At 54.0% G+C, this 24,834-nt stretch overlaps 1 protein-coding gene across 6 annotated transcripts in view; it reads right to left on the bottom strand.

Annotated features, from left to right (window-relative positions):
* Positions 1 to 1,172: 1,172 nt before the first annotated feature.
* Positions 1,173 to 24,834, bottom strand: part of ARHGEF17 (Rho guanine nucleotide exchange factor 17) — a 61,163-nt gene continuing 37,501 nt past the window's right edge. For 2 of the 6 annotated variants that reach the window (XM_005579032.5, XM_074014671.1), the window contains exons 2-21: positions 23,218 to 23,295; positions 17,189 to 17,371; positions 14,542 to 14,658; positions 14,237 to 14,329; positions 13,843 to 14,019; positions 13,443 to 13,493; positions 13,079 to 13,188; positions 12,887 to 12,972; positions 10,239 to 10,357; positions 9,644 to 9,857; positions 9,018 to 9,091; positions 7,947 to 8,146; positions 7,452 to 7,753; positions 6,733 to 6,982; positions 6,355 to 6,441; positions 5,947 to 6,014; positions 5,587 to 5,735; positions 4,621 to 4,795; positions 4,232 to 4,501; positions 1,173 to 2,680 (exon numbers count right to left, since the gene is read on the bottom strand). In XM_005579032.5, coding sequence (XP_005579089.3) covers positions 2,484 to 2,680; positions 4,232 to 4,501; positions 4,621 to 4,795; positions 5,587 to 5,735; positions 5,947 to 6,014; positions 6,355 to 6,441; positions 6,733 to 6,982; positions 7,452 to 7,753; positions 7,947 to 8,146; positions 9,018 to 9,091; positions 9,644 to 9,857; positions 10,239 to 10,357; positions 12,887 to 12,972; positions 13,079 to 13,188; positions 13,443 to 13,493; positions 13,843 to 14,019; positions 14,237 to 14,329; positions 14,542 to 14,658; positions 17,189 to 17,371; positions 23,218 to 23,295 — 3,000 coding nt within the window. In that variant the 3' untranslated portion in view covers positions 1,173 to 2,483. Of the gene's footprint in view, positions 2,681 to 4,231; positions 4,502 to 4,620; positions 4,796 to 5,586; positions 5,736 to 5,946; positions 6,015 to 6,354; positions 6,442 to 6,732; positions 6,983 to 7,451; positions 7,754 to 7,946; positions 8,147 to 9,017; positions 9,092 to 9,643; positions 9,858 to 10,238; positions 10,358 to 11,011; positions 11,547 to 12,886; positions 12,973 to 13,078; positions 13,189 to 13,442; positions 13,494 to 13,842; positions 14,020 to 14,236; positions 14,330 to 14,541; positions 14,659 to 17,188; positions 17,372 to 23,217; positions 23,296 to 24,834 lie in introns of those variants that run through there. The other 4 variants (XM_005579034.5, XM_074014673.1, XM_045371339.3 and 1 more) reach the window with 3 other exon arrangements.

The following is a 24,834-nucleotide window of genomic DNA, read 5'->3' as shown; positions in this document are numbered from 1 at the left end:
TTCACGTCTTCACTAATAAGCACTCTTCTAGTTCACAGGCACAATGAATCTCTTACTTGCAATCCAAAGACCTGTGCACGCCAAGCAGCAGTCCTGTGCGGGAAGGGATCATTAGCCTCATTTCACAGGTGAGGAAATGGAGGCTCAGAGGGGATACAACTTGCCCAAAGGCACATAGCTAGTTAGTGGCAAAGTTAAGATCTCAAACAAGGTCTGTCCAGCTTCAAAGCCTGTGTTCCTTCTAATGCTTTGTTTCATTATAAATTCCACATGAATGATGCCTCCTACTCCATAATATATCTGTGCTTATTAATAGAATCCCTTCCTCCCCAGATAGCCCCAGTAAAATGATGCTGCAGGGAGATGGTCCATGTCCGTCCTGTGGTGTTGAGGACCCAGCAGACCCCTGAAAGGTGTGCTGCCAGTTTGCAGAGCATGAGCTTGCATGCCCCTTCAGGGACTGACTCAAAAGTCAGTCATTTAGGCTGGAAATAAATGTTCATGCGTGTGGCAGAGCTGAGGCATGATGTACTCTTTTCTAGTGATGGCCACGAGTTCTGCAGGTGCACTCTGGTGTGGAGGGCTTTTTGTCCTTGCACAGCATGGCCCCATGTTGCTGGGCCTATGTGTTCTTGTGTCTGATTTAATGACAGACCTCTTCAGACCAGAAATCAGACAGACTTGGATTCTACCCCTGCTCCATAGCCTTCGGAGGGTTGGAGCAGGGCCTTGGCCTTCATCAGGGTTCTCCAGCTGTGAGGCTTTGCTGGAGAACATTGTTTCCTGGAGGAGCTGTAGGGAGGCCTGGCTCTTTATCTGGAGCTTCAGATTCCCAAGCTCCGTCCAGGCCCACTGACTCAGAAGGTCTTGATTAATACGTAAATAATTTATGTATCATGTTTCCACATCTACATGTCATCTGCAAGGATTCTACCATGTAACCCTGGTTACAAAGCACTGGACTAGTACAACCCCTTTATTTTCCTGATGAGGAAACTGCAGCCCAGACACCTGCCCAGGGTAACACAGCAAATCGTGGCAACCTCGCTGTCCAGCACTCTTCTGGGTCTCCAAGGCCTCTCTTCTTCTCAAGTGTGTGGACGTCGGAAGGCCCATGTGGCCAGGGAGACTGAGCCCTGAGGTTGCTGACAGAAGGCCACTGTGGCCACCAATGCAGTCATCTGGTGTTTCTATTTATTGACTCTTTAAACTTCATCATCCAAAGAGAGTTAATACATGACTGTTTGGTAGCAAGAGAAACATAATCTAAGAACACAATGACCCACCCACCCCAAAGAAAACCAAAACCAAACAGAACAAAACAAACCCCATCTGAAACCAAACCTTTGGAGTTTTAGCTGAAGAAGCGAGGGGGCTGAGGGTCAGAGTGGCTCCCTGCATTCCAGGGGGTCAGGCAGAGGCTGCTCTCAAGTGGAAGCCTTCTCTATTGAAGAGGCTACATTCAGCCCTTCAGCTTTGGGGGGTCCTTCCTGAAGGGGCTTCCCTTGGCAGGAGGGGTGTGGAGATGGATTCAGTGGTCAGAGTGAGGGGCTCCTAGGTCTGCCCTCCAAGGTGACCATATGTGCCAGTGCATGAGACACAGGGAAGCAGGGCCAAGGACTGGGGGCGACTGTGAGGAGATCACGGGCCCATTTCTCCTACCTGAGAGAAAGCCCTGTCCAAGGCCCCATCAGTGTTCCCAAATTAGGGAACCACTAAAGGCACCACCAACAAACTGGGAAATGACAAAGCCTAGCAGGTCCCCAGATGGCAATCACTGCCCCCTAATAGTCAGCATCTTGATCTAGAGGACTGAGGGCAACCCAATCAGGCGGGCCCTGGAAAGTTTACGTCAATGGGCAATGCTTAGCGCCTTGGACATGCAGTGTGCGTACATGTGCCTGTATGAATGGAATGGGGCTCAGGGGCATGTGGGTTTCTCCAGGAAGGCTTGGTTAGAGTCCCAGGGTTGTCCCCAGGGCAGGAATAGGTTTCTTTTCCTCATGTCATTTCCTCAAGTCACCCCCACCCCAGGTCACCAGGTCACTGCATAAATAAGTACTTGGGAAGGTACACATCTAAAAAGGAACATAAATACTGTACATGGGGAATTCCCCAGCCTTCCTGCTGCCCTCTAGAAAACCCTCCAAATATTGCACACGGCCCTCCCCAGCCCCATGGGGTCCAGACCCGGCTGTGTCTTTGGTAGAAGCTCCAGGGTCAGAGGTCCTGGTCAGCCCACATGTCCCCCACCAGATCATGACTGGGAGCACGGAGGCAGCCAGAGGGTTGGGAGAAGCCATGGCCTGGCTGGTCAGTGGGTGTTCTATCAGGAATGCTTCTGTGAAGACAAGGCAGAGCCCACGCAGACACACGTGTGCCCCTGGCCGGACACTCCTGGTCAAAGTCTGCATGTGGGCTAGGAAGAGGCAAGCAGGCCGAGGGCAGGTGGGCGAGCGAGTCCTGGGCCACAGCAGACAGGGTCACACCCTCCACAGGAGGAGGTGGTTTGTGCTGTCGTCTCGGCCCACAGTCTCACTGCTGCTGCCGCCCCCACTGCTGAGTCGGAAGTCCTCATAGCCATCACCTCCACTGATAACCAGCATTTTAGGCCTGGCTGAGGCGGGGCCTCGGTGCCGAGGGGAGTCCCGGTGCTCCAGTGATGGCAGCTTCTCAGGGCCTGGGGGCAGAGGGGAGGATCTGTCAGCCTGGGGGCGAATGGAGGCTTCAGTGTCCCATCGGGGCCTGAATTCCCATACCCCAGAAGATAGGAAGGAAGATGTGCACACTTCCTATGGTGGAATCCCACTTTCTGTTAGCTAGGAAGTTATTTAGAAAGAATGCCCGCTTCTTGGCAGCCAGACTTCTTATGTCCTATCTGTAATCTCTAGTCAGGAGTGACATAACTTCCCAAGGTGACACCACTTTTTTTTTCTTTTTACAATGTAAGTGCCCTGTAAGACGCCACTTTCTCTCTTGATTACTGCATGCAATGTCCTTGCATTAAATAAGCCTCCTACTTCCAACAGCCCTTTCCCAGGTAGCTTAAATCTTCTGCGAACCCAGACAACTCCTGACCCGAGGCTTTACTGCTTCCTGACTTCCATGGCCACTTCCTCTTGGGAATATCATTTCTTGTCCTGCCAAAGCAAAACTTTTCTGGTTGTGACCTCCTGATGTACCTCATTTCCTGATGTTTCACTTTTTTTTTGAGACGGAATTTCGCTCTTGTCGCCCAGGTTGGAGTGTAATGGCACACTCTTGGCTCACTGCAACCTCTGCCTCACTGCCCCAGCCTCCCGAGTAGCTGGGATTATAGGCGCCCGCCACCACACTCAGCTAGTTTTTGTAGTTTTAGTAGAGATGGGGTTTCACCATGTTGGCCAGGCTGGTCTCGAACTCCTGACCTCAGATGATCCACCCCCTTCAACTTCTCAAAGTGCTGGGATTACAGGTGTCAGCCACCACGCCTGGCCATATTTTTATTTTTTTGAGACAGGGTATCACTCTGTCACCCAGGCTGGAGTGCAGTGGCCCAATCTCTGCTGACTGCAGCCTCGACTTCCCTGGGCTCAGCCTCCTGAGCAGCTGGAACCACAGGTGTGTGCCACCACACCTGGCTGTTTTTTGTATTTTTTGTAGAGATGGTGTCTCACCATGTTGCCCAGGCTGGTCTTGAACTCCTGGGCTCAAGCAATCCTCCCATCTCGTCCTCCCAAAGGTGTGAGCCACCGCGCCTGATGCCCTGCTGTTTCACTTTCTAATTCTCAGTCCATTTTCTGTGCTAGTGCCATTCTATGTTGTTTTCTGTTGCTATTTCTATTTCCTGCTCTGTGCATCACTTTCTGATTCCACTTCCTGCCCTATATATCATTTCTAGTCCTGTGCTATTTCCTGGTGTATATAGGAAATATATACAACAGGACATATTTCCTATATACATATTCTATTTGTGACATATTCTACCTCTTAGGTTATAGTTCCCTCCCTGTCTCCCATGACATTTCTCTGGCCAGACCTTTATATACACACAACACACGCAGGTGCACACACAAATACACACACACATATACACTATCCTAGATTTCATTTGGGGACTTCCATGGCCTATTTCCTGTCATATATGCCACCTCCAGCTCTATTTGACACTTTTCCTCCCTCTCAAAAGCTCTTCTGGCAGGATAGTGGGAAGTCCATGATCCCTGGCTTGGGGTATGATGCACTGACCCACCTGTGTCTGGGGCAGGTGGTGGGGTTGGGCAGAGCAGGTTGAAGCCATCTGGCAGCTGGACTGTGGCCAAGAAGCGGACGTGGCCGGTGTGTCCCTGGCCAAGGCCTGTGGGGCTGAGTGGTGCCCGTGGGCAGCTGACAGTACTGGGCGAGGTGGGCATGGTGAGGACAACACCAGCACTGGTGCCCACCCACAGCAGCTCCTCACACACCAGCAGCGCTGTGATTCGCAGACAGGCAGCCTTGTGCTGCCGGATGATGGCATCCGAGCCTGGGGTGGGAGACAGACCACAGCTGGGGCCAAATTCGGGCCCTGGCTCAGCCTCAGCCTCCTCTACGATCGGGCAGAAAGGCTCCAAGGAGGGTGCTGTGGTAGTTTGAGCTCAGTACCTGCCAGCATCCTGTGCACAGGAGGGGTAACGTCTACTTCTGCCAGCTGCTCAAAGGTGTCTGGATGGTAGAGACACACGTGGGCGCTACCTTTCAACGTCACCCACACACCCAGGCTGGAGTCCACCATGCAAGCCACGCTGCGGCTTGAATCCTGACCCACGTAAAACGTGTGCTAGGGAAGGCAGGGAGAAGATGGGTCACTGCAGGCCTGCCTCCCTTGGCCCACCCTAGCCTGGAGCTTTGCCAGTGTCCATCCCTTACAACTCACACTAGCGTTTGGTCCTTGGTCTGATTAACCTTTCAAAGCTTGGTTTCACCAGCGCCTCCCAACTTAATTCTCAGGAATTACAATGGAGGTGCTCTTTCCCCATTAAACTTGAGTGATTTAAGGATCAGAGAACTTCAATGCTTAAAGGATTTTAAAATCAGTCACTGGCCTCCCCCTGGACAGGTGGGGAAGCTGAAGCCTAGAAGGGAAAGGTCACACAGCAAGTCAGTCACAGAGCTGGGGCCTGAACCCAGGGCTTTGGACTCCTGCCCAGCCAACAATGGAATAAGTGAGAGGGAAATTAAGGGAACCCGTTGCCCCTGGATACTTCTGACATGTGTGCAAGTGACATGTGCAGCACTAAATGCCAGAGTCTAATGCTAATGGATGTTGACATCAGGAAGGACTCCTGTCCTATCCCCAAAGGACCCTAAAACCTGAGTTGAGAGATAGAGTGGGCAGGAGGATGAATAAGATTCCTAATATATATGGGACACTTACTGTATTCCTCATCAGCTAGAGAAGAAATGAGGATCGAAGGAGGACAGGGACTGGCCAGCGTCACTCTGTGGTCAGAGGAAGGCCCTAGCCCTCTGCTGGATGCTGCTTATGCTCCCACCATGGTCTCCGTCTCCCTCTCACACGGACCCAGCTCATCCCACGGTACCAATTCCATCCCCCCCACCCCCTGCTACCTCCAGCTGCAGCGTGTCAGGACTCAGGACAAGGACTCGGTTCTGGCAGCCACACCACAGCCGCCCACCCACAGACACCATCTTGGTGATGGGGCTCCCCTGGGCGCCCAAGGTCACTGATTTGAAGTTCTGGGGGTCCCAGAAATGGCCTGGAGTGGGGTAAAGAAAACAGGAAATTCACTCCAGTTCTAAATTTGAGCCTCAGTCTCCCCTGAAATGAGATGTTAGCATTCCCCTTTATAACCAAGGACACCAAGGCCCAGAGAGGGCCTGGGAGTTGCCCACAGCCATATCTCCAGGAGACAGCCCCAACACCAGTAAGGGGATAGGGGCAGGGTGTGGGGGAGAGCAGATACTCACCTGCTTCCCTTTGGTAAACCACAAGGTCTCCATTGGCCAGAGACACAAACACCTGGTTATTCAGATACCTGGGTAGGGAAAAGAGGAAGGAGGAAGGGAGTTCAGGCAGCCAAAGTGGGTTACCCAGGACCAGGGGAACCACAGATAGAATGGGTATGGCTCCCAAGAGGCCACCTCTTCCCACCTATTGTTCTCCAGGTGGGGGTTGCCTGAGGCTAAGAAAAGGGAGTGACTTTCCCGAGCTCACACAGTGTGTAAGAGGCACAGCTAGCCTGGGGCCAGGCCTCTGGCTTCCAAAGCCTCCACAGAGAGGAGGGACAGTAGAGCACGGGGCCCAGGTGAACAGAAGGAGGCCTGCACGTGTGGCAGAGAAGAGTCTAGACAGGAAGGGCCACCCTGGGGCCTTACAAGATGCAGGTCACAGAGGCTGCGTGCTGGAGCTTCATGCTGTTCCTGCGGTCACGGATGCTGTCGGAGGACTGGTACACGTGGACACTGTGGATCGGGGTGTGCACCTGGGACAAATGCTTGGGGCACACCAGCCCCTGGAGTCATCCCTCCACCTCTTTGCCCACAGCACCATGTCTTCAATGCTGGGTGCCTGCCCGAGGTACGGAGGTCCCACAGCCTCCCTGGGATTGTCAGACCCACCGACATCCCTGGTTAGCAGTACCCCTGAGGTGTGACCCAAAGCCCTCCTGCCTCAGCTCCAGGGGACCACATGATTTCCAGAGCAAGGAGCTCAGAGTTCTGGCACTGTATCCCTAGTCCCTCCCCTGTCCCTACCAGCCATCCTCAGTGCCCAGCCACACGGAGCTCTGGTAGGCCTCAGGGTCAACACTCAGCAGGTCCTCAAGGCTGCCCCGGGTGAAGGAGCCGCGGCTGGAGCGGCGAAGGGCTCTCCCATCCATTGGGCTGGTGCTGCAGGGACCGCCAGGCCCAAAGGAGCCAGACAGTGGCAGGAAGCCTGGCTCCTGCTCCTCCTCTGAGCTGGTGGTCTCTGCTGTGGCCTCCTTGGAACTCGGGGTCTCCTCATCTGAGGGAGACAAAGGTCTCTGGCTCCATCCCCCTCTGCCAGGCTTGGGACCTGGTATCTTTCTAGGCCATGCATCCCTCCTGGCCATGCCCCTCCAGAGGGCCTCTCGAAGATGTTCCTCCCCATCCTCGAGGCCTCTGCATCTGCTCCAGCCTGCTGCTCTGCTCACCGACAGCTCAGCACTACAGAATCTTTGATCTCGTCTGGCCCCCTTGGACCCAGTGGCCACACTGTGGGTCCCCACCCCATCTTCCTTAGCTGAGTGCTCCAGGGTCTTCATGATCCCGCCTGACTGTCCCACTGTCCTCTGGATCCTCAGTGTCACATCCCCTGCCCTCATTGCTCTGTGTGCTAACATCCTGAGGTCTGACGCCATGCCTTTGCCCTACACTGATCCCTCCTCGCCCCCTTCTCCGAGCAGTCCACCCTGCCTGCCAGCGCCAAGTTGGAGGAGATAGCCAAAGCTCACTGCCAAAGCTGGAGGAGATGGTGGACCGGCTGGCCTGGCTCTGCAGCGTCCCCGAGGGGCTGGGCGAAGACTCATCATCAGAGTCACTGTCAAAGGGCACCAGCTCTGGGCGGGGGTCACCCTCGGCGAGGCCCGGCGTCATCTCCAAGCCCGAGCCTGCAATGGAGATGTGAAGGCAGGGCTGTGGCCCAGGCTCCGCGAGCGTCGCTGCTTCCTCGTCCGCGGCGGCCTCGACGTCCAGCTCCGGCCCGGCGGGCTCCGGTGCCGTCTCTGAAGGACTCCTCAGCGACGGAGGAGGCTCCCTGCGAGAAAAGAGAGTGAGTATGAGAGCAGCTACGAGCCAGACAGGGCCCCGCTAGCGGACACGCCCACCAACCCCGCCCACACTCGCCAGGCCCCGCCCACAACCACGCCGGTGCGACCTCAGCGTGTGCTGGGACAGGGGTTGGGTCTCCCAGGCCCGCGGTGCAGCCCATCCCGCAGCCCAGGCCTCACCGGTGGCAGCGACGCTGCAGCCCGGGCACCGCCCCGATGCAGAGGATGCGGGCGGAACAGACGGCGATGCAGGCCTCCACGTCCGGCTCGGCGCGCAGGCTCAGCAGGCACACCTGGCCCACGTAGCCGTCGCTGTTGCAGACCCACACTTCAGGCGAGGGCTCCAGGCAGCTGTTCAGGGTGGGAGCCGCGCAGGAGAACTGCAGGAGGCGCCAATGGACAGGAGAAGGTGAATGGCAGAACTGCTGCCAGCATTCCCCACTCCTGGGAAACCCGGGCAGAATGGAGGGAGGCAGGCCTGCATGGGTGTGTATGGATGCGCTATACACCCCTCTACACACGCGTACACATACACGTGGCACAGGACCCCTTTTTTTTTTTTTTTGCGATAGGTTTTTGGTTTCTGCTCTGTCTCCCAGGCTGGAGTGCAGTGGTAGGTTCATGACTCACTGCAGCTTTGACCTCCAGGGCGCAAGCAATCCTCCCACCTCAGCCTCCTGAGTAACTGGGACCACAGGGGCGCGCTACTAAACGTGGATAACTTTTAAATTTTTTGTAGAGATAGGGTCTTGCATAGCCTGGTCTTGAACTTTTGGGTTCATGTGATCCTCCTAACTTGGCCTCACAAAGTACTGGAATTACAGACGTAAGCCACCGTGCCTTGCCCATGTGACCCTCTACACATCAAATGTACTCATGCCTATGGGATACGGGCATCATGCCTACATGTACACACACATATCCCTGGATATAATCATGGATACATGCATAGAAAAAATGTGATGCTGGTAACCTCTGTACATATGTATGCAACCTCATACAAGCACATAAATGAAGCAACTTCCCGTCATTTATATAGCCTTTGTTCATATGCACGAAGCATACCCATATACATGTATACATGTAATACATATATAGCACCCACACACGTACAGAGAGCTGAATTTTCCAAGACATAAGGAGCAATAGTAATGTTCAAGGTATGTACACAATGTCATACACAAAATAAAAATTCATGAACACCTGCTGGCTTTGAAAACGTGCACCCACGTGACCCAGATGCAGACATACCTGCATGCCACTGCGGGTTTTCATGATGGGGATGGCCTTCAGGAACTCAGGGTCTAGACAGCTTTTGCTGGATGCTGCAGTGGAGATGGATGGACAGACAGACCCTGCTTAGCACAGCATCTATCTCACCCTGGTCCTGCCCCTGCCCCATTCCCCTTCCTCCCCTGCCCCTCAGGGTCTCTCTAGGAGGAGGCCTGATCCAAGCCACACTAGAATAAGGCAGTCGCTCCTGGCCTCAATCTTTTCCCAGGTGTATTGTCTTGGGGTTAGACCCAGAGGTTTCTATGGATCTTCTAAGCCATGAACCATGATCAATAGCTTTCCCTGATCTAGCCCTGCTCAGAGTATGTGTAGGGAGGGTATGGAGGGTCCTGGCTATCGGTGCCCACTATGGGGCAGGTCCAGCAGACAGTGAGACCCTATCCATGGAATCCCCTCCCTGTCAGGGAGGCCACAGCTATTATTTAGTCTGATGTTTCACTGCAGAAGCCCCCCTCCCCACCAGGTGGAGCTGGAGCACAGGGCACTGTGGTTCTGGCTCCTGAAGTCACAGACAGCTGTGAAATGCTTCTGGCCTCCTTCCTGGAGGCTCTAGGAGGAGAGGGCCAGCATGTGCCTTGGCTTACCCAGCTTCCTCTTGGCCTCATCAAAGGCCTGTTCAAAACCAAGGCGGGCATCAGGGTGAGGGAACTCAAAGATGTAGGAGTCAGTGCCCTCGGGCCGAGTGGTGCACAGCTCCAGCTTGGTTGGCGGGAAGGAAAGCGCGTAGCACAGTGCCTGCTTCTCTGACAGGTCCCGGTGCATGGCAGCTGAGAGGTCCCGCAGTGCATCGTCCAGGCTCTGTGGGGAAGAGGGCCCAGGCTTCAGGCCCCAGCATCTCACCACAGCCTGCGCCTGCCCTTGAGAATGTGTGGAGACCTGCCTCTCTCCTCAGACAGCAAGTGGGATTGTCTCCTCCCTCAGACCAAGAGGTGGCCTGGATTCCTTTGACAGATGGGGGATGGGCCCTCTGTCACCCTCGGATGGGGATGCAGCTATGTCTCCACCCTCAGACCTGGAACATGTTACTTCCCCCATATGCAGGGAGGCTGCAATTTTTGCCTTCAGATGAGGGAAAGGAACGTCTCTTCCCCCAGGCAAATGTCAGGGCTGTCTATCTCTGAGATAGGGTCAGAAGCCTCCCACCCCCTGGCTCCCCAGCCTTGGGTAGAGAGCACAGACCTGGTGGGGGAAACCGAGGCTCTCAGAGAGCTTGCTCATTTGGCCCAGGGTGGTGAGGTCTTCATCAAGGCGACTGATGGCCTTCTGGATGTTCTCCCGATTGGTGGCTTGGGATGCCCCTAGGGGGGAGAGAGGAAGGCCGTGGACAGATACAGAGACAGACAAGGTCAGGCTGGGACAGACTCTCCTTCCCTCACTGCACAGCCTGCAGCTGGGCCTGGGGAGAGGCCTGACAAACCGAGAGCATAGAAACCCCAAACTCTTGGGGAAAAAGTTAATAGGCAGCTCCCAGAGGAACCCCAGGCCTGTGAGCTGGGGACTGGGCCTGATTCAGAGCCATGTCGTGCAGGATGTCAGGCCCACGGAGAATTCCCGGGAGAGCACGGAGTATGAAATGGTGGCTGGCTCTGCGATACGCAGGCTCCGGCTGACACAGAACTGCTGCGGCGCTGCAGCCTGCCATGGGAGCCCGGGCACAGCAGACAGAGCCCCAGGCAGTCAAATGTGCTGACCAAGACACTCATCGCCCCACAAAGGAGGGGGCAGTGCACGATGCCCTGGATTTCTGTGGTCCTATCCCATACCTGAACACTGCCAAGTGACTGGTCCTGCAGATGCCCTGCCACCCTCAACCCAAGGCTTGGGATGCACACTGTGGACCAGTGGTCCATACATGGAGCTGTCCCTCCACCCTTGGGCCAGGACACATGTGTCTTGAAATCAAGGGAAAAGAAGTTTCTTTTTGCTTTTTCCTAAATGAGTTTCTTTTCCTGTTTTTCTCTGATCTAGTTTATAGAGTGTGTTATTGGTGTATATAAATTTAGTATTTGGGCCACAGGTTACAGAATGGTAAGGCGTCCCTGGACGGGTCATGACAGCACTAAAGACATGGATCCTGAGACTGGCAAGTCCTGTCTGAAGTGGCCCTGTGACCAGGAACCCCATGGGGGTGAGAGGCAGCCTGCTGAGGAGGGGAGGGCACGCTTTGTAACTGTAAGATGGAGTCACGCTGGACAGGGAGGCTGTCTCACCACGTCTACGGGAAGAAGAGTGTGTGCCAGGTGGATGGCAGTGGTCTTTCCTGCCAAGTCGAGGCTGGGAACAGCTCTGCTGTTACCTGAATATTTGTGTCCCCGCAACACTCACAAGTTGAAATCGAATCCTGAGTGTGTTGGTATTAAGAGGCAGACCTGGCCGGGCGCGGTGGCTCACACCTGTAATCCTAGCACTTTGGGAGGCCGAGGTGGGTGGATCACGAGGTCAGGAGATCGAGACCATCCTGGCCAATGTGGTGAAACCCTGTCTCTACTAAAATACAAAAAAAAAAAAAAAAAAAAAAATTAACCAGGCGTGGTGGCGCACCCCTGTAGTCCCAGCTACTTGGGAGGGTAAGGCAGGGGAATTGCTTGAACCTGGGAGGCGGAGGTTGCAGTAAGCCGAGATCACGCCACTGCACTCCGGCTTGGCAACACAGTGAGACTCCGTCTCAAAAAAAAAAAAAAAAAAAAAAAGAGACGGACCTTTGGGAGGTGACCTGGTCATGAGGGGGGAACCACTGTGAAATGAGATTTGTGCCCTGATAAAGGGGCCTGAAGGAGCTTGTTCACCCCTTCCACCAAGTGAGGACACATAGAAGGCACCCTCTGTGAGGCACAGGCCCCTTGCAGTTCTGCTGGCACCCTCATCTTGGCCTTCCCAGCCTCCTGAACTGTGAGCAATACATTCCTCTTATTTATGAATTGCCCAGTCTACGGTATTTTTGTTAAAGCAGCCTGAAGAGACGAAGCCAATCTACTCCTTTTGACAGAAACTGTTCCATCCCAACCCTCACCACCTGGGCAGCCGTGTTTTCTTCTATATGACCCTGTCCCATTCTTGCTCACAGCTGACTGGACCAGGAGTGGGCACCTAACTTAAAGGTGGTCATTCTATTGACTTGGACCAATGAGAGTAATAATCAGGTGGTACTCCTACATAGTGGGGCAGGCCTGGGTTCACCAAGGGGCCGGGCAAGCCCGTCTGTTACCCTGAAGGCCAAGCTCCAGGTGAGCTCCCCTCCAGCTGAGCCTGGAGCCAGTCTGGGTCTGATCACAGGAGTTATGAGGAAACAGAAAGCTAAAAGCAGTGAGAACAGGGTCGACTCAGCAAGAAGGGAAGAAAGACAGACGCCACAGGAGGAGCGGCTCCTGGAAGTTGCCTCAGCTCTCAACAGTCTCAGCCCCAAACAACATGGATGGCTCCAATCGACCCTTTGCTTGCAGTAACTCAAGCGAGTGTCTGTTCCCTGTGTGTGAAACCGCTGAACCAGACAGTGCAACATCATCTAATATTAGGCGCTCAAATGATTTTGCACAGATGAATCAATGGCTAATTACAGTGATGCTGCTCTCTGTGCACCACCCCCACCCAGCTCCCACTGCCAGCCTAGGTCCCTGCCCAGTTGGAAGGTGGTGTGCATGGACAGATTGTCTGGCTCCATGGGTGCCAACTGGGTCCTTCATGCCAGCCCCCTTGCACTGGATGAGAAAGTGAGGCCCAAAAGTGGAAAAGCAGCTGGACAAGCAGCCAGACTGGCTGGAGCTCAGACCCTCCAGGAAGGCTTCTCAGAGGAAGACCCCAACACCCAGAACCCCTAGCATCAAACCCACCTTTGATGATGTCTGTGTCTTCCAGCGGCAGCTTCCACAGCATCTTGTACTTGCTGGCTGTGTCAATGACACTGGCTGCCGTGTACCTGTGGGGAGCCAATGGGGCACTCTGGCCAGGGTCGGGGAGTGGGGCTCAGAGAGGGACAACTGCTCCCCTGCTGGCACCACCCAAACCCTGCCCCAGCCACTCACAGGCTCATGGAGCTGCGCCGCAGGGAGCCTGACTTTCGCTTCAGAGTGGTGCAGACGATGAGGTCCGTGAACAGGAAGAGAGACCGGTCCTTCTTGCCACTGATTGCCTTCTGTGGAGCCCAAGGCAGAATTTAGGCTGGGTGGACACAATCCAGAAGCCCACCCACCTGCCCATAGTGCCCAAGGGGACACTGAGACCCACGGAGGGTGAGGGCTCTTCCCCAGCTGCCCAGAGAGTCAGAGCAGAGTGGGGACTCAACCAGGGCTCCCTCAGGGTGAAAGACCAGGGAGACCTGCAGATAGAGGGTGAGAGGAGAAAGTGAGGAGGTGGGGACAGCTGGGCAGACACTGGGACACTTCTTACCACTTCAACGACCATCTCCTGTCTCAGGAACCGCCGCAGAGGGGCCTGGAGCTGTGGGACAGCAGGGACAAGGTATCTCGAAGGCCAGTTATTAATCCCTATCCCCTCCACAAATCCCAGTGATCCCTCGGCCCCACCCCATGGGCTAAGCCAATGGAAGCAGCATGCTGCCCACCCTCCCAACACCCTTGTGCTGCCAGGTCATGGGACCCAAGGCCAGAGACAGACGTGGAAGAACACAGACAGGTGGAGACGTGTGGCCAGAGGCTGGCAGACATGGATGCAAACACACTGTGGTTCTGGACATGGACGCAGCCATGATTCCAGGTGGCCACAGATGCACACAGAGGCCGAGTGGACACAGATGTGGGTGGGGTGGGGCGGGGCAGGGTGCACGCACATCCTCCATGCCCTCGATGTGAGCCTCTATCTCCTGCAGCACGCGGGCATGCCGCTCTGCCTCCTCAGCACTCCGCACACCCTTGTTGATACGCTCAGCCACCTGCTTGATGTTCCGCTGTGCCTCCAGCAGGAGTGGATGGTCTGGGTGGTCCTCAGGTGTATGCTTCAGGAGGTCCTGGGGTGGGAATGGGGACCAGACCTGACTGCTTAGCTACCCCTGGGGCCCCAGACTACTGGAGCAGGAGGAACTATGGGTAGACACCAAAAAGGACTTTCCTACCTGACCCCTAGGGACCCTGATGTTAGGCTCAAAGAGGCAGGGGCCTTAGACCTCCTTGTATCCCCCCATGCTTCCAGGCCTTGCCTACTTGCCCACCCAGCTCCATGCCCACCTTCACCAGAAGCTCGTAGCGTGGGATCCGCTGCACAGGCTTGATCATGAGGTCAGACAGCGCCTGCTTCTCCTTGTTCTCACGCATGCTTTGCTGAAACCCATGGATGGGCACCGTGTGAGGAATGACATGCCAGGGAGACTATGTCCAGGGACAGGTCCCCAGCAAGGCCCATCCAGCTCCCCCTGAGAGCAGAGGCTGGCCCACTGGCTGGGGCTATGATGCCCATGCTGGGAGCTCCTGGGACCCTCAAAGCTGGCCCAAAGTGAGGGTCACCTCCATCCCCCTGCCCTAGCCCACAGTACCTCTAGGAACTTGAGAAAGGCAGGCCTCGCCTCCTTGGCCACACGCACAGCATCCTTTGCATTGAGGAAGTTATCAATATAGGCGGAATAGATGTTTACTAGGACATCCTTGGAGAACTGTGGAGGAGGAGGCAGGTTGGGGACCCTCAAGGTATCCCTCACCCCACCTCACCCTGTCCTAGTTTTCACTGATTCATGAGTCGCCATCTTTTCCCTCCAACTAGAAATGATACAATCTCTAAGGGATCAGGCATGTGTCTTGTGGCTCTAAGTGTGATCGTGTTTAGGCGTAAGTGCATGTGTACACATGGATATACGAGTGCGCATATTATCTGGGTGTGACTGTTCATGTATGCACATATGTAGACCTGAACGTATCATGTGAGCTCAGACCTGGTTCTCTCACTTCCAACTAGGCATTTCCATCCCTAGATCTCCAACCTCACGAAGTCCAGTCAGGCAGGTCTCCCTTTCCCTGTTCTCTGAGTGACACAGACTCATTCTAGTCATTTGGCCTTTGGTTATGCAGATCCCTGCCACCCGCCCCAGGAATGCCCTTCTTCATCCAAATCTCGCCCTGCCTCAGGGCTGTGCTCCAGTTCTGCCTCCTCTTGGAAGTACTCCTTTCCCTGACTAGAGCTCTGCCTGATACTCCAGTTGGCCTCTGGCTTCTCCTGATCTCCTAGGACAAGTTCTCCCTCTCCATGAAAAGTGCTCCCATTCCACCGACAGTAAAGCCCAGCTCAGGGCATACAGCTGGTGGCTAATACCTGCTTGATGCTGATGGCAGACTCAATATGGAGGTTATTGTTAAGAAGCCTTGTCTGGGAACCAGGACACCTGGGTTCCTGTCTCAACTGTACCGTGGATAAGCTACGTGACCACATTAGTGATGTTTGTGTACACCTCAGAGTCCTGTCTCTCTCTCTCTCTTTTTTTTTTTTTTGAGACGGAGTCTCACTCTGTCGCCTAGGCTGGAGTGTGCAATGGCACGATCTCAGCTCACTGCAACCTCCGCCTCCCAGGTTCAAACGATTCTCCTGCCTCGCCTCCGGAGTAGCCGGGATTACAGGAACGCGCCACCACTCCCGGCTAATTTTTGTATTTTTAGTAGAGATGGGGTTTCACCATGTTGGTCAGGCTGGTCTCAAACTCCTGACCTCGTGATCCGCCCGCCTCGGCCTCCCAAAGTGCTGGGATTACAAGCGTGAGCCACTGCGCCCACCCAGAGTCCTGTCCCTCTAAGGTGCCAACTGCTCCTGCCTCTGGACAGAACAGGGCAGGGCGTGAAGCAGCAAAGGGAGGAAGACAGCCCGCACCAACCACCCCCACCCTGGAACATAGCATCCTGTGCTGACCCCTCCCTGGGGGTCCAGGGCTTTGCCGTAGTCCATGGTCAGCATCAAGGTCTAGGCAGGGGGCTGAGCTTACTGACACTGAGGGTGACGATGGGCTGGAGACATCAGCACTCAATCCAAGCTGGGACCCCATCACCCCTGTCTGGTCCCATCAGTTTCCTGGTCAGCAAGGACATTCTAAGACGGTTCAAGGCCCCATCCCACAGCATAGCAAATATACTGAAACATATATCCCACAGAAATAGATATAATTTTTCACTTGTAAAATTTCTGGAAGAATTTTTACAATTTTGCTTTTGAAATTATGTGGCTCTGAGAAACCATTTAGTTTGCATTTGGCTATGATTTATCAGTCATGGTGTATTCTTGGGAATTCTGGCAAAATAAAATGGAACTGGAAGTTTTTCAAATGTAATTAAATTCTTATAAATACTAAATTTAACAATGAATGAAAATGGCATGCTATGTTTTACAGGCATTTAATTAAATGCTGATTGGTTTTGCTTTTGATGTTCTTTTTGAATTCTGAAGTCAATACCTTTTCTAAGTTCTCACTCACTATTGTGGGAGCTTGACAAGTGTACAGTGGAGATCTGGCCTGTGGTGAGGCAGTATGGGGTAGGGGAAGCCAGGGCACAGGAACCGGGCTTTCTGGAGTTGAGTCCTCCACCACTTCCTAACTGTAACTTTCATCAGGTTACCAATCTCTCCATGTCTCAGTCACCAACTTTAGAATCAGGGTAACCACTGCACTCTCCTACTAGGGCTGTTGATAGATACAACACATTTAGATCAATGCCCAGCAGACAGGTATGCTATTATGATGAAAATATCTGATGGAGAAAAAGTCAAGACTCAGCCAGCATCAACATCCAGCCCAAGTCCAGGGTCAGGACCAGGACAGTTATTTTGGTTCCAGTAAAGATAGGGTGGAGGTCAGTACCAGCATCCATCTGAGGTCTGGGTCAGCGTCAGCACCAGCTTGGGATCAGGACTAGAGTCACGTCAGTGCCAGCCGGGGGCACGGTAGGGTCCAGGATCAGAGTCAGTGTCTGGCTGGGGTCGGAGTCCGTACCAGAGTCTGGCCAAGCTCTGGGGTAGGGGAGTGTCCAAGTTCAGTCCACCCAGGGGCTGGGGTAAGTGCCAATGTCTAGCCACGTTCTGTGGTCAGATCTGGGACCAGAGTCAGCATCCAGGTGGGGTGGGCGGGGATGGGGATCCATGGCCACATCCAGCCCCTTCCAGGAGGGCCTGTGCTTGTGGGAGCTGGCAGCAGCGGGGCCACTCACCGACTGGACGAGCAGGGCTCCCACCTTCTGCTGGGCATGCCAGGTGTGCACGCAGTGCCGAACCTGCTCCAGAAATTGCTCGTGGTGCTCCAGGAGCTCGGGGATCTGGTCGAAGATTTCGTCCACCAGTGCAGGGTCACAGAGCACAGAGTTCTCTGGCTGCTTCAGCGGCTGCATGTAGCCCTGAAGGACCCACAGGGTTGGTGCACACTCCCTCAGAGATGCCGCCCCACCCCACCTACACGGGGCCCCTGTGTGAGTGCACACAGAATCACCCGGGCCTGCAGCTCAACACCCTGCCTTCCACATCTTCCTCTTGAGACCAAGAGCTCCAGGAGGGAGATGGGAAGACCTAAGCTCATGCCCTCATTGCTGAGCCCAGGGCCTGGCACAAAATGGGAGCAAGGATGCTCAGGAGAGGTTTGTTTAATGCGTGAACAAATAGAGCTTGGAATGAGGAAAGCAAGATGGGGCTCCTTGAAAGACCTCCCACCACTAACTCGGCAAAGATTTACTGAGCACTTACTACATACCAGCCACTGCTCTAAGAATTGGGAGACAGCAGTGAATAAGAAAGACCACAATCTCTGTCCTGATAGAGCTTAGGATCTAGTCTGATGAAACACACAAAGTTTTGAAAAAAGATTTTTAAAAAATATCATATTTCATCAAATCTAAAAAATACTTTATTTTATTTTATGGCAAAGTCTTGCTCTGTCACCCAGCCTGGAGTGCAGTGGTGTGATCTCAACTCACTGCAACCTCCACCTCCCGGGTTCAAGTGATTCTCCTGCCTCAGCCTTCTGAGTAGCTGGGATTACAGGTGTGTGCCACCACACTCGGCTAATTTTTTATATTTTTCGTAGAGACAGGGTTTCACCCATGTTGGCCAGGCTGGTCTCGAACTCGTGACCTCAAGTGATCCACCTGCATCGGCCTCCCAAAGTGCTGGGATTACAGGCATGAGCTACTGCACCTGGCCATTATTTTATATTTAAGAAAAACTGGTTGCCAATTAAATTATGATATGCTACCAATTATAGAATGAACCTGATTTAGGGACATTCAAATGTGAAGACCACAAGTCTCAGAATGGGTGATGTGTGGAAATCTCGTAGTTAGTTAAAAGGCGGTAAATGTGGCCGGTCGCGGTGGCTCAAGCCTGTAATCCCAGCACTTTGGGAGACTGAGGCTGGGCAGATCACCTGAGCTCAGGAGTTTGCCACCAGCCTGGGCAACACAGTGAAACCCCGTCTCTACTAAAATACAACAAATTAGCTGGGCATAGCGGTGTGCGCCTGTAGTCCCAGCTACTTGGCAGGCTGAGGCAGGAGAATTGCTTGAACCTGGGAGGTGGAGGTTGCAGTGAGCTGAGATCGTGCCACTGCACTCCAGCTTGAACAGCAAAATAAATAAATAAATAAGGCGACAATGGTGTGAAGATAAAGCAGGAAGGATCATGGGAGATCACGAGACCACATGGGAAGTTACTGGAGGCTCTTAATGACACTCTCCGAACGCTTTTTTACAGATTTCAGATCTGCTGGCCAGTCTGTGACTAAAACTCCAGTTATTTTACGTCAAATCTACATGCAATGATGTTCCCCTAGCTTGAATGGCCCAGCTCAGGGGCCGGTGCGCTTGTGGAGAGGTCGCCCTCTACTGGCCCTACGCTGTAACTGCAGGCTGAGGAAACAGGAGGGTGTTGTTTGAAAAAGCATATGTGATGTTGCAATAACATTTATATTAAACATTTTTAAAAATCTGGCTTGTTTTATAAAACAAGTTTGAGAAAGTAAAGCTCAACAGAATCCTCTCTCTTGGCTGGGGATTCTGAAAAGGCCGGGATGACGGTGAGGAGATAGGCAGGCAGTCTCCTACCCACAGGTGAGCCAGCTCCTGGGCTGGGTCAGGGCCTGCTGCTCCACAAGCAGCGGGAGCAGCAGCTAAACCGCTCACCTCAGGGTCCAGGCACCCACACAGAAGTGGGCACACAGCAGGAGGAAAGAACAAACAATGACTGAGAGCCCAATATGGAACCTGGCACAAGCCCCATTCACTCACCAATGCTCAGCCCGCCCAGCAAGCACTGGGCACCTCACTGCACAGACCCCCTGTGGGGCTGACATGTGAATGGTGGGAGGCAGGAAAGAAGCACAATAAATACGTAAATTACTACACAGCACGCTGGAAGACAGTGAGTGCTACACAAAAGAGGAGTAGGATCAGGGTGCCAAGGGGAGGGGGGCTCGTCAGGGTGGTCAGGGAAAGGGGTGTTTGTTAGCTTCGAGTGTTAGAGTTGAAAATAGGCTCAGAGGGTGAGGGTGACGCTGAGGAAGGGGTATAGCCCTAGGACCTAGTTTCAAATCCTCCCTCCTTGTGGCTCCTAACTTCTATTTAACTTCTTCGTTCATTTTGAACACCTGGCCTGCAGGAACACTTATCAATTAGTGAGGGCAGTGATCGCTGGAAGTTAACACTGGGACTACAGAGTCCAGTCTCAATTTGAATACCACTGTGTTCCAGGCAGGGTAGACTAGTGGGTGACAGGGAGGACCCAGAGTCACAATGACAGGGTTTTAACCCAGGGTGTGCCACTTCCTAAGTCTGTGACCTTGGACAAGCGGCTTTACTTCTCTGGGTCTCAGTTGCATCATCTGCAAAATGGTGTTTATAGTCAGATTTGTATGAATTAACTCACTGTTCTAAAGCATCCTGAACAGTGCCTGGCACATAGTGGGCACTCAGTAAATGTCAACTAATACCACTCACTAGATGGATGACCCTGGGCAAGTTTCTTAACCTCTCTGAGTCTTCATATGAAGAAGAATATAATATCTACCTCACAAAATTAATACAAATATTAAATGCAACTTTTTACCATGCTTGCAGAGCCGCAGGCAGTATGCTAAATTATAAACATGTCTCTTTAATTACCTGCACTCAAGGCAGGTCTATTATTATCTCCTCTCTACAGATGAGGAAACTGAGGCAGAGACTGGTTACGTGACATGCTCCGGGTCACACAGCTGGCCAGGAGATGGAGCCAAGTTTGAATGCTGGCGGCTTGGCTATAGAGTCATGCTCCCGTCCTGGAGTCAGACCTCAGTCCTCCTCCTACACTCCAGGGCTGCCTCCAGGGACGGTCCTCGGGTTCACGTGACACCCTCCTGTCCACCTTCACCTAGCTCACCCAACACTCTAGCTTCCTCCACCTACAGGTCCTGCACCCTTTCCCAAGTGCAGCCCTGGATGGGTCCAGGAGATGTGGTGGAGGCAGAAAGACACGCCCAGGCCCTGTCTGCTCCCAGCTCTCCACTGCTCCTGCCTCCTGCCTGTGAACAGACATGGGTGCCGTCATCACCTTTTGTTTTTTTGTTTTGTTTTGTTTTCTGAGACAGGGTCTCACTCTGTCACCCAGGCTGGAGTACAGTGGCACGATCTCGGCTCACTGCAACCTCCGCCTCCCGGGTTCAAGCTGTACTCCTGCCTCAGCCTCCGGAGGAGCTGGGATTACAGGTGCCTGCCACCATGCCTGGCTGATTTTTGTATTTCTAGTAGAGATGAGGTTTCACCAAGTTGGCCAGGCTGGTCTTGAACTCCTGACCTCAGGTGATCTGCTTGCCTCAGCCTCTCAAACTGCTGGGATTAGAGGTGTGAGCCTCCGCGCCCGGCTCACCTTTAAATCTTCTTGCTGGGAGATAGGTAGATTAGCTACATTTTGCAGGCAAACTTGAGGCTCAGAGAAGGTGAGGTGATTAGGCTAGTATCACCCAATGAGGACGCAAGTGACTTAAACCCTGGACTGTCTGACCCTAATGCCTCCAACTCTCACCTAGGGGATGGCAAAGGACCCCCTCAGGCCCCTGCCATGTCTACTCCTCCTGCCTGGCATTGTGGCTGCATCCCTCCCATGGCTTCCTTGCGTGCACAGTAAAGCCCAGTTCCATACCCAGCAGCCTTCCTTCCTGCAGCCACCCGGCTCTGGTTCCCTGCTGCTCTAGGTTCCTTCCAGCCTCCCGGCCTTTGTCCCTGATGGCTCCCTCTGCGGGGAGCCATCCCTCCGGGCTCTCTCTGCTGAAATCTACCCACCCTTCAGGTCTCAGCTAAATACCCCAACCCCAGGGAAGCCCTCCCTGACCCCCACACCAGGGCAGGCCCCCTTCTGTGTTCTCATCTCCCCATGCACTTTTTAAAAACAATAAACAAACACAATGTATTTTATGGTAAAATATATATAATACAAAATTTACCATTTTAAGTGTACAGTTCAATGGTATTAAATACATTCATAATGTGTGACCATCCAGCTCCAAAACTCTTTCTATCCTGTAAAACTGCAACCCTGTACCCATTAAATAGTAACTCCCCATTCCCTCCTTTCTCAGCCTGGCACCCTTTCCCTGGCACCCACCATCCTACCTTCCATCTCTGTTCTGACTACCCCAGGAACCTCATACAAGTGGAATCAGACAGTGCTTGTCCTTTGAGACTGGTTTCTTTCACTTGGCATCATGTCCTCCAGGCTCATCCATGTTGTAGGATGTCAGAATTCCCCTCCTTTTAAGGCGTATTTCTGTTGTGTGTATGTACTCTGTGTGTGCACTTCTGCATCACCATGTGTCACCGTGCGTGATGTCTGGCTGATCACTGTCGGTCTCTGCTATAGCCCGTGAGCTCCAGGAGACAGGCCCGTACCACTAATGCCCCTGCACAGAGAACACTGCCTGGAGCGCAGAAGGGGCTCACCGTGGATTTGTGGAGTGAGTGAATGAATGAATGGTGAGTGAGTGAATGCTCTGGATGTTTCCATACCTTCACCCTCTGCTGTCACTCTGCCCAGCTAGCTTGGGCAAATTCATCCTCAACGGTGACTGCCAGGCCTCACTTCAGCTCAGGTCCACACTCATCCAGCCCCAGGCCATGTGTGCATCCAGGCTGTGGGCCGTCCCAGGTTCATGTCTGAGCCTGAACTCGCCACCTTGCTCCAGTTGTGCTTCTCCGCTGGGCCCCAGCTTTCCAAGGCCAGGAGCCCAGACATTATCTTGGGCTTCCCCACCTTGCCCCCCACATCCAACCAGTTACCATGCCTGGCCTGACCAGTTTACCTCCTGAGTGTCTGTCCCCAGCACTCCCTTCCTGTAACCTCTATCCTTGCCTAATGTCAATGGCCTTGACCTCTTCTGCCACCCACCTTCCCAGCTGTCAGACAGATTTCACCAAGCATGAATCAAGCCACACACCTCCCCTGCTCCAAGCCCTTTGCTGATCATCCAGGGACCCTGGCAGAATCTACTCCCTCCAACTGGTGTTCTAGGCCCCCACACTGTGGCCTCCGCCGACTTCGACGGCATCGCTATAGGACCAGCGCCTTGTGCTCTGTGCTGGCCACGTGGACCTCCGAATGTGCCAGGCCTCACTTGGATTTGCAATGTGCCATTCCTGCTGCTGAGAAGACAGGTCTCGGTGGAAGCGAGCACCTCCTCCAGGAAACCTCCCTGACCCCAGGCTTAGCAGGTGCCCCTCGATGTTTCTAGAGTGCCTGTATGCCTGTATACTCCACTACGTCCTCAGCAGGATGGTGAGCTCCTGTGGCAGGGGCTGGGCTCTCTTATTCATCCCTGTGTCTCCTGCACCTGGAACAGGGCCTGCACACAGCAGGTGCTCAACACTAAACTCTAGTCAACTCCTACTTCCCAGTCAGAGAATACAATGGAGGGGGCACATCAGAGGGAGTTCACGGATCTAAGTTCAGGGTCAGCATTGCCAGGGGGACGTGGAAGAACAGTGGGGTAGGGACGCCTGCCCTGGGGTAGCCTGGCCCCTCTGCATTCTCTCCTGCCCAGGAGAAGGCTTCCTCCTTCTCTGGGATAGCCATGTTGGGGGTTCTCCATGGAAAGGCGATGGGTGCCAGGGACACGGCTCTCTGGCCTCAGTCCCTTGTCCATGAAAGGGGTTTGCTCACACCCATCTGACAGCCTCCTAGGCTCAGAAAGGCTGTTCTCAGGGGAGTGGGCCCCGAGCCCCACCTGCATCAGGGTACGCAGCGACTCCACATACGACTGCTCTGTGTCCAGCAGGGTCATGGCCACGTGCTTCCGCATGTCCTGTGGGGACAGGAGCAGAGGGTGAACAGGGGTCTTGTTGCCCCCAGACCCCATCACCTGTAGCCATGTGGTGCCCAGAGAACCCGTCCACACCCTCTCCCTGCCCTCCTGCCCCTTCCCTCCTGCCACCCAGGGCTCCCGGCTATTCCCCTGAGGCCCCCACAGGCCCTCCACTCTGCCAGTTGCTCAGCTGCTCCCCCTGCCCCCCACTTACACCTCAAACACGTGGCCTCATACAGTTAGGCCGTCACTCCTCTGCCGCTGCCCCATCCACCCACTTCTTGGCTCCTCTGCCGGGCTATTGAAAAAGGTTCTTTAAAAAAATCAATAACCTTTCACATTTGCAAAGAACAATGACTCCAGGCCAGCACCCACTCCAGCTGCCAACTCTGAAGACCCCACTTTCAGGCTCAGCGCTATGGGGACATGCCCACCAGGCTGGGCTGCCCAGCATCCCTAAGAGTAGATACCATCACCCTGCTACAGAGGAAGACACTGTGGACCAGAGAGGGGAAGTCAGTGCTGAAAGTCACACAGCTGGGCAGTATCAGGGTTCAGCCAGTCTCAGATAAGGCTGGATCCCAATTCTGTCATTTAAAAATGTTAACTAAGCCCTCCTATGCGCTAGGCACTGTTCTAAGCATGACATATTATTCAATAATCCTGGCCACCCTGTGAGGTAGATGTTATTATTCTCTTCACGTTAAGGAGGGGAAAAAGGAAACCCAGACACCGATGCCTCCATCCTATGGATCTGATGACCTGAATTACTGAGTTCCCAAGGGGTCATACAGTCTCTGCACCCACACCCCCAGGCACACGGTGCTCATCCCTGTCTGGGGGACCTTCTTTGCGTTCAGCCCCTGGGACTGAACTTACCTGCTGCTCCTCTCCACCAGTCCCTACACCTCTACCCCCACATCCCTATCTCCAGGAAGCCTTCCCAGATAGCACCAGCCCCAACAACTTCCCTTCTCTGGCAGAGACTCCACTCTAAGCCCTAGACCCCTACACTCCACTCCTGACCCCTCTAAGGCCCTAGAGTGATCCTGGGCAAGGCCCCTAACTCCTCTAGGCTCCAGATCGCTCGGTTCTTCTCCTCTCTCCACTCCCCTCCTAAGTCTCGGCTTGGCCTGAGCACTTAGGACCCTACCTCGGGCTCCTGCCATCAAGGCCTGCTGGTTCGAGCAGGTGCTGTGCAGATGGCAAAGCCAGGGTGTCCATGTCTGTGGCATCCCTCCAGCCTTCACCTCTAGTCCCTCAGGGTAGGGACTCAACCAGTGGGGCTGTGCTGGTCACTGCTATGCCCAGGGCCCATGTCTTAGTGGACCTGAGCCCAGGCCTGTCCAGCTTGCTTGACCCAGCCACTGCTCCCCCTCTGCTTGTGGCACGCCCACTTCAGATCTCTTGCCCTCTGACCAGGGACTCAGGGGCAACACCTGTCCCCACAGTGTCCTATAATGAAGCACACTCAGAAAAGTGAGCTCCCATGCTAGGAACTCAGTGGTGGGGGTGTGAAGGACATCCCTTGGGGCAGGG

Source organism: Macaca fascicularis, chromosome 14 (genome assembly GCF_037993035.2).
Source record: "Macaca fascicularis isolate 582-1 chromosome 14, T2T-MFA8v1.1".
Lineage (NCBI taxonomy): Eukaryota > Metazoa > Chordata > Mammalia > Primates > Cercopithecidae > Macaca > Macaca fascicularis.
Note: the sequence above shows the minus strand (reverse complement) of the source record. Positions and strands in the feature narration are given on the sequence as shown.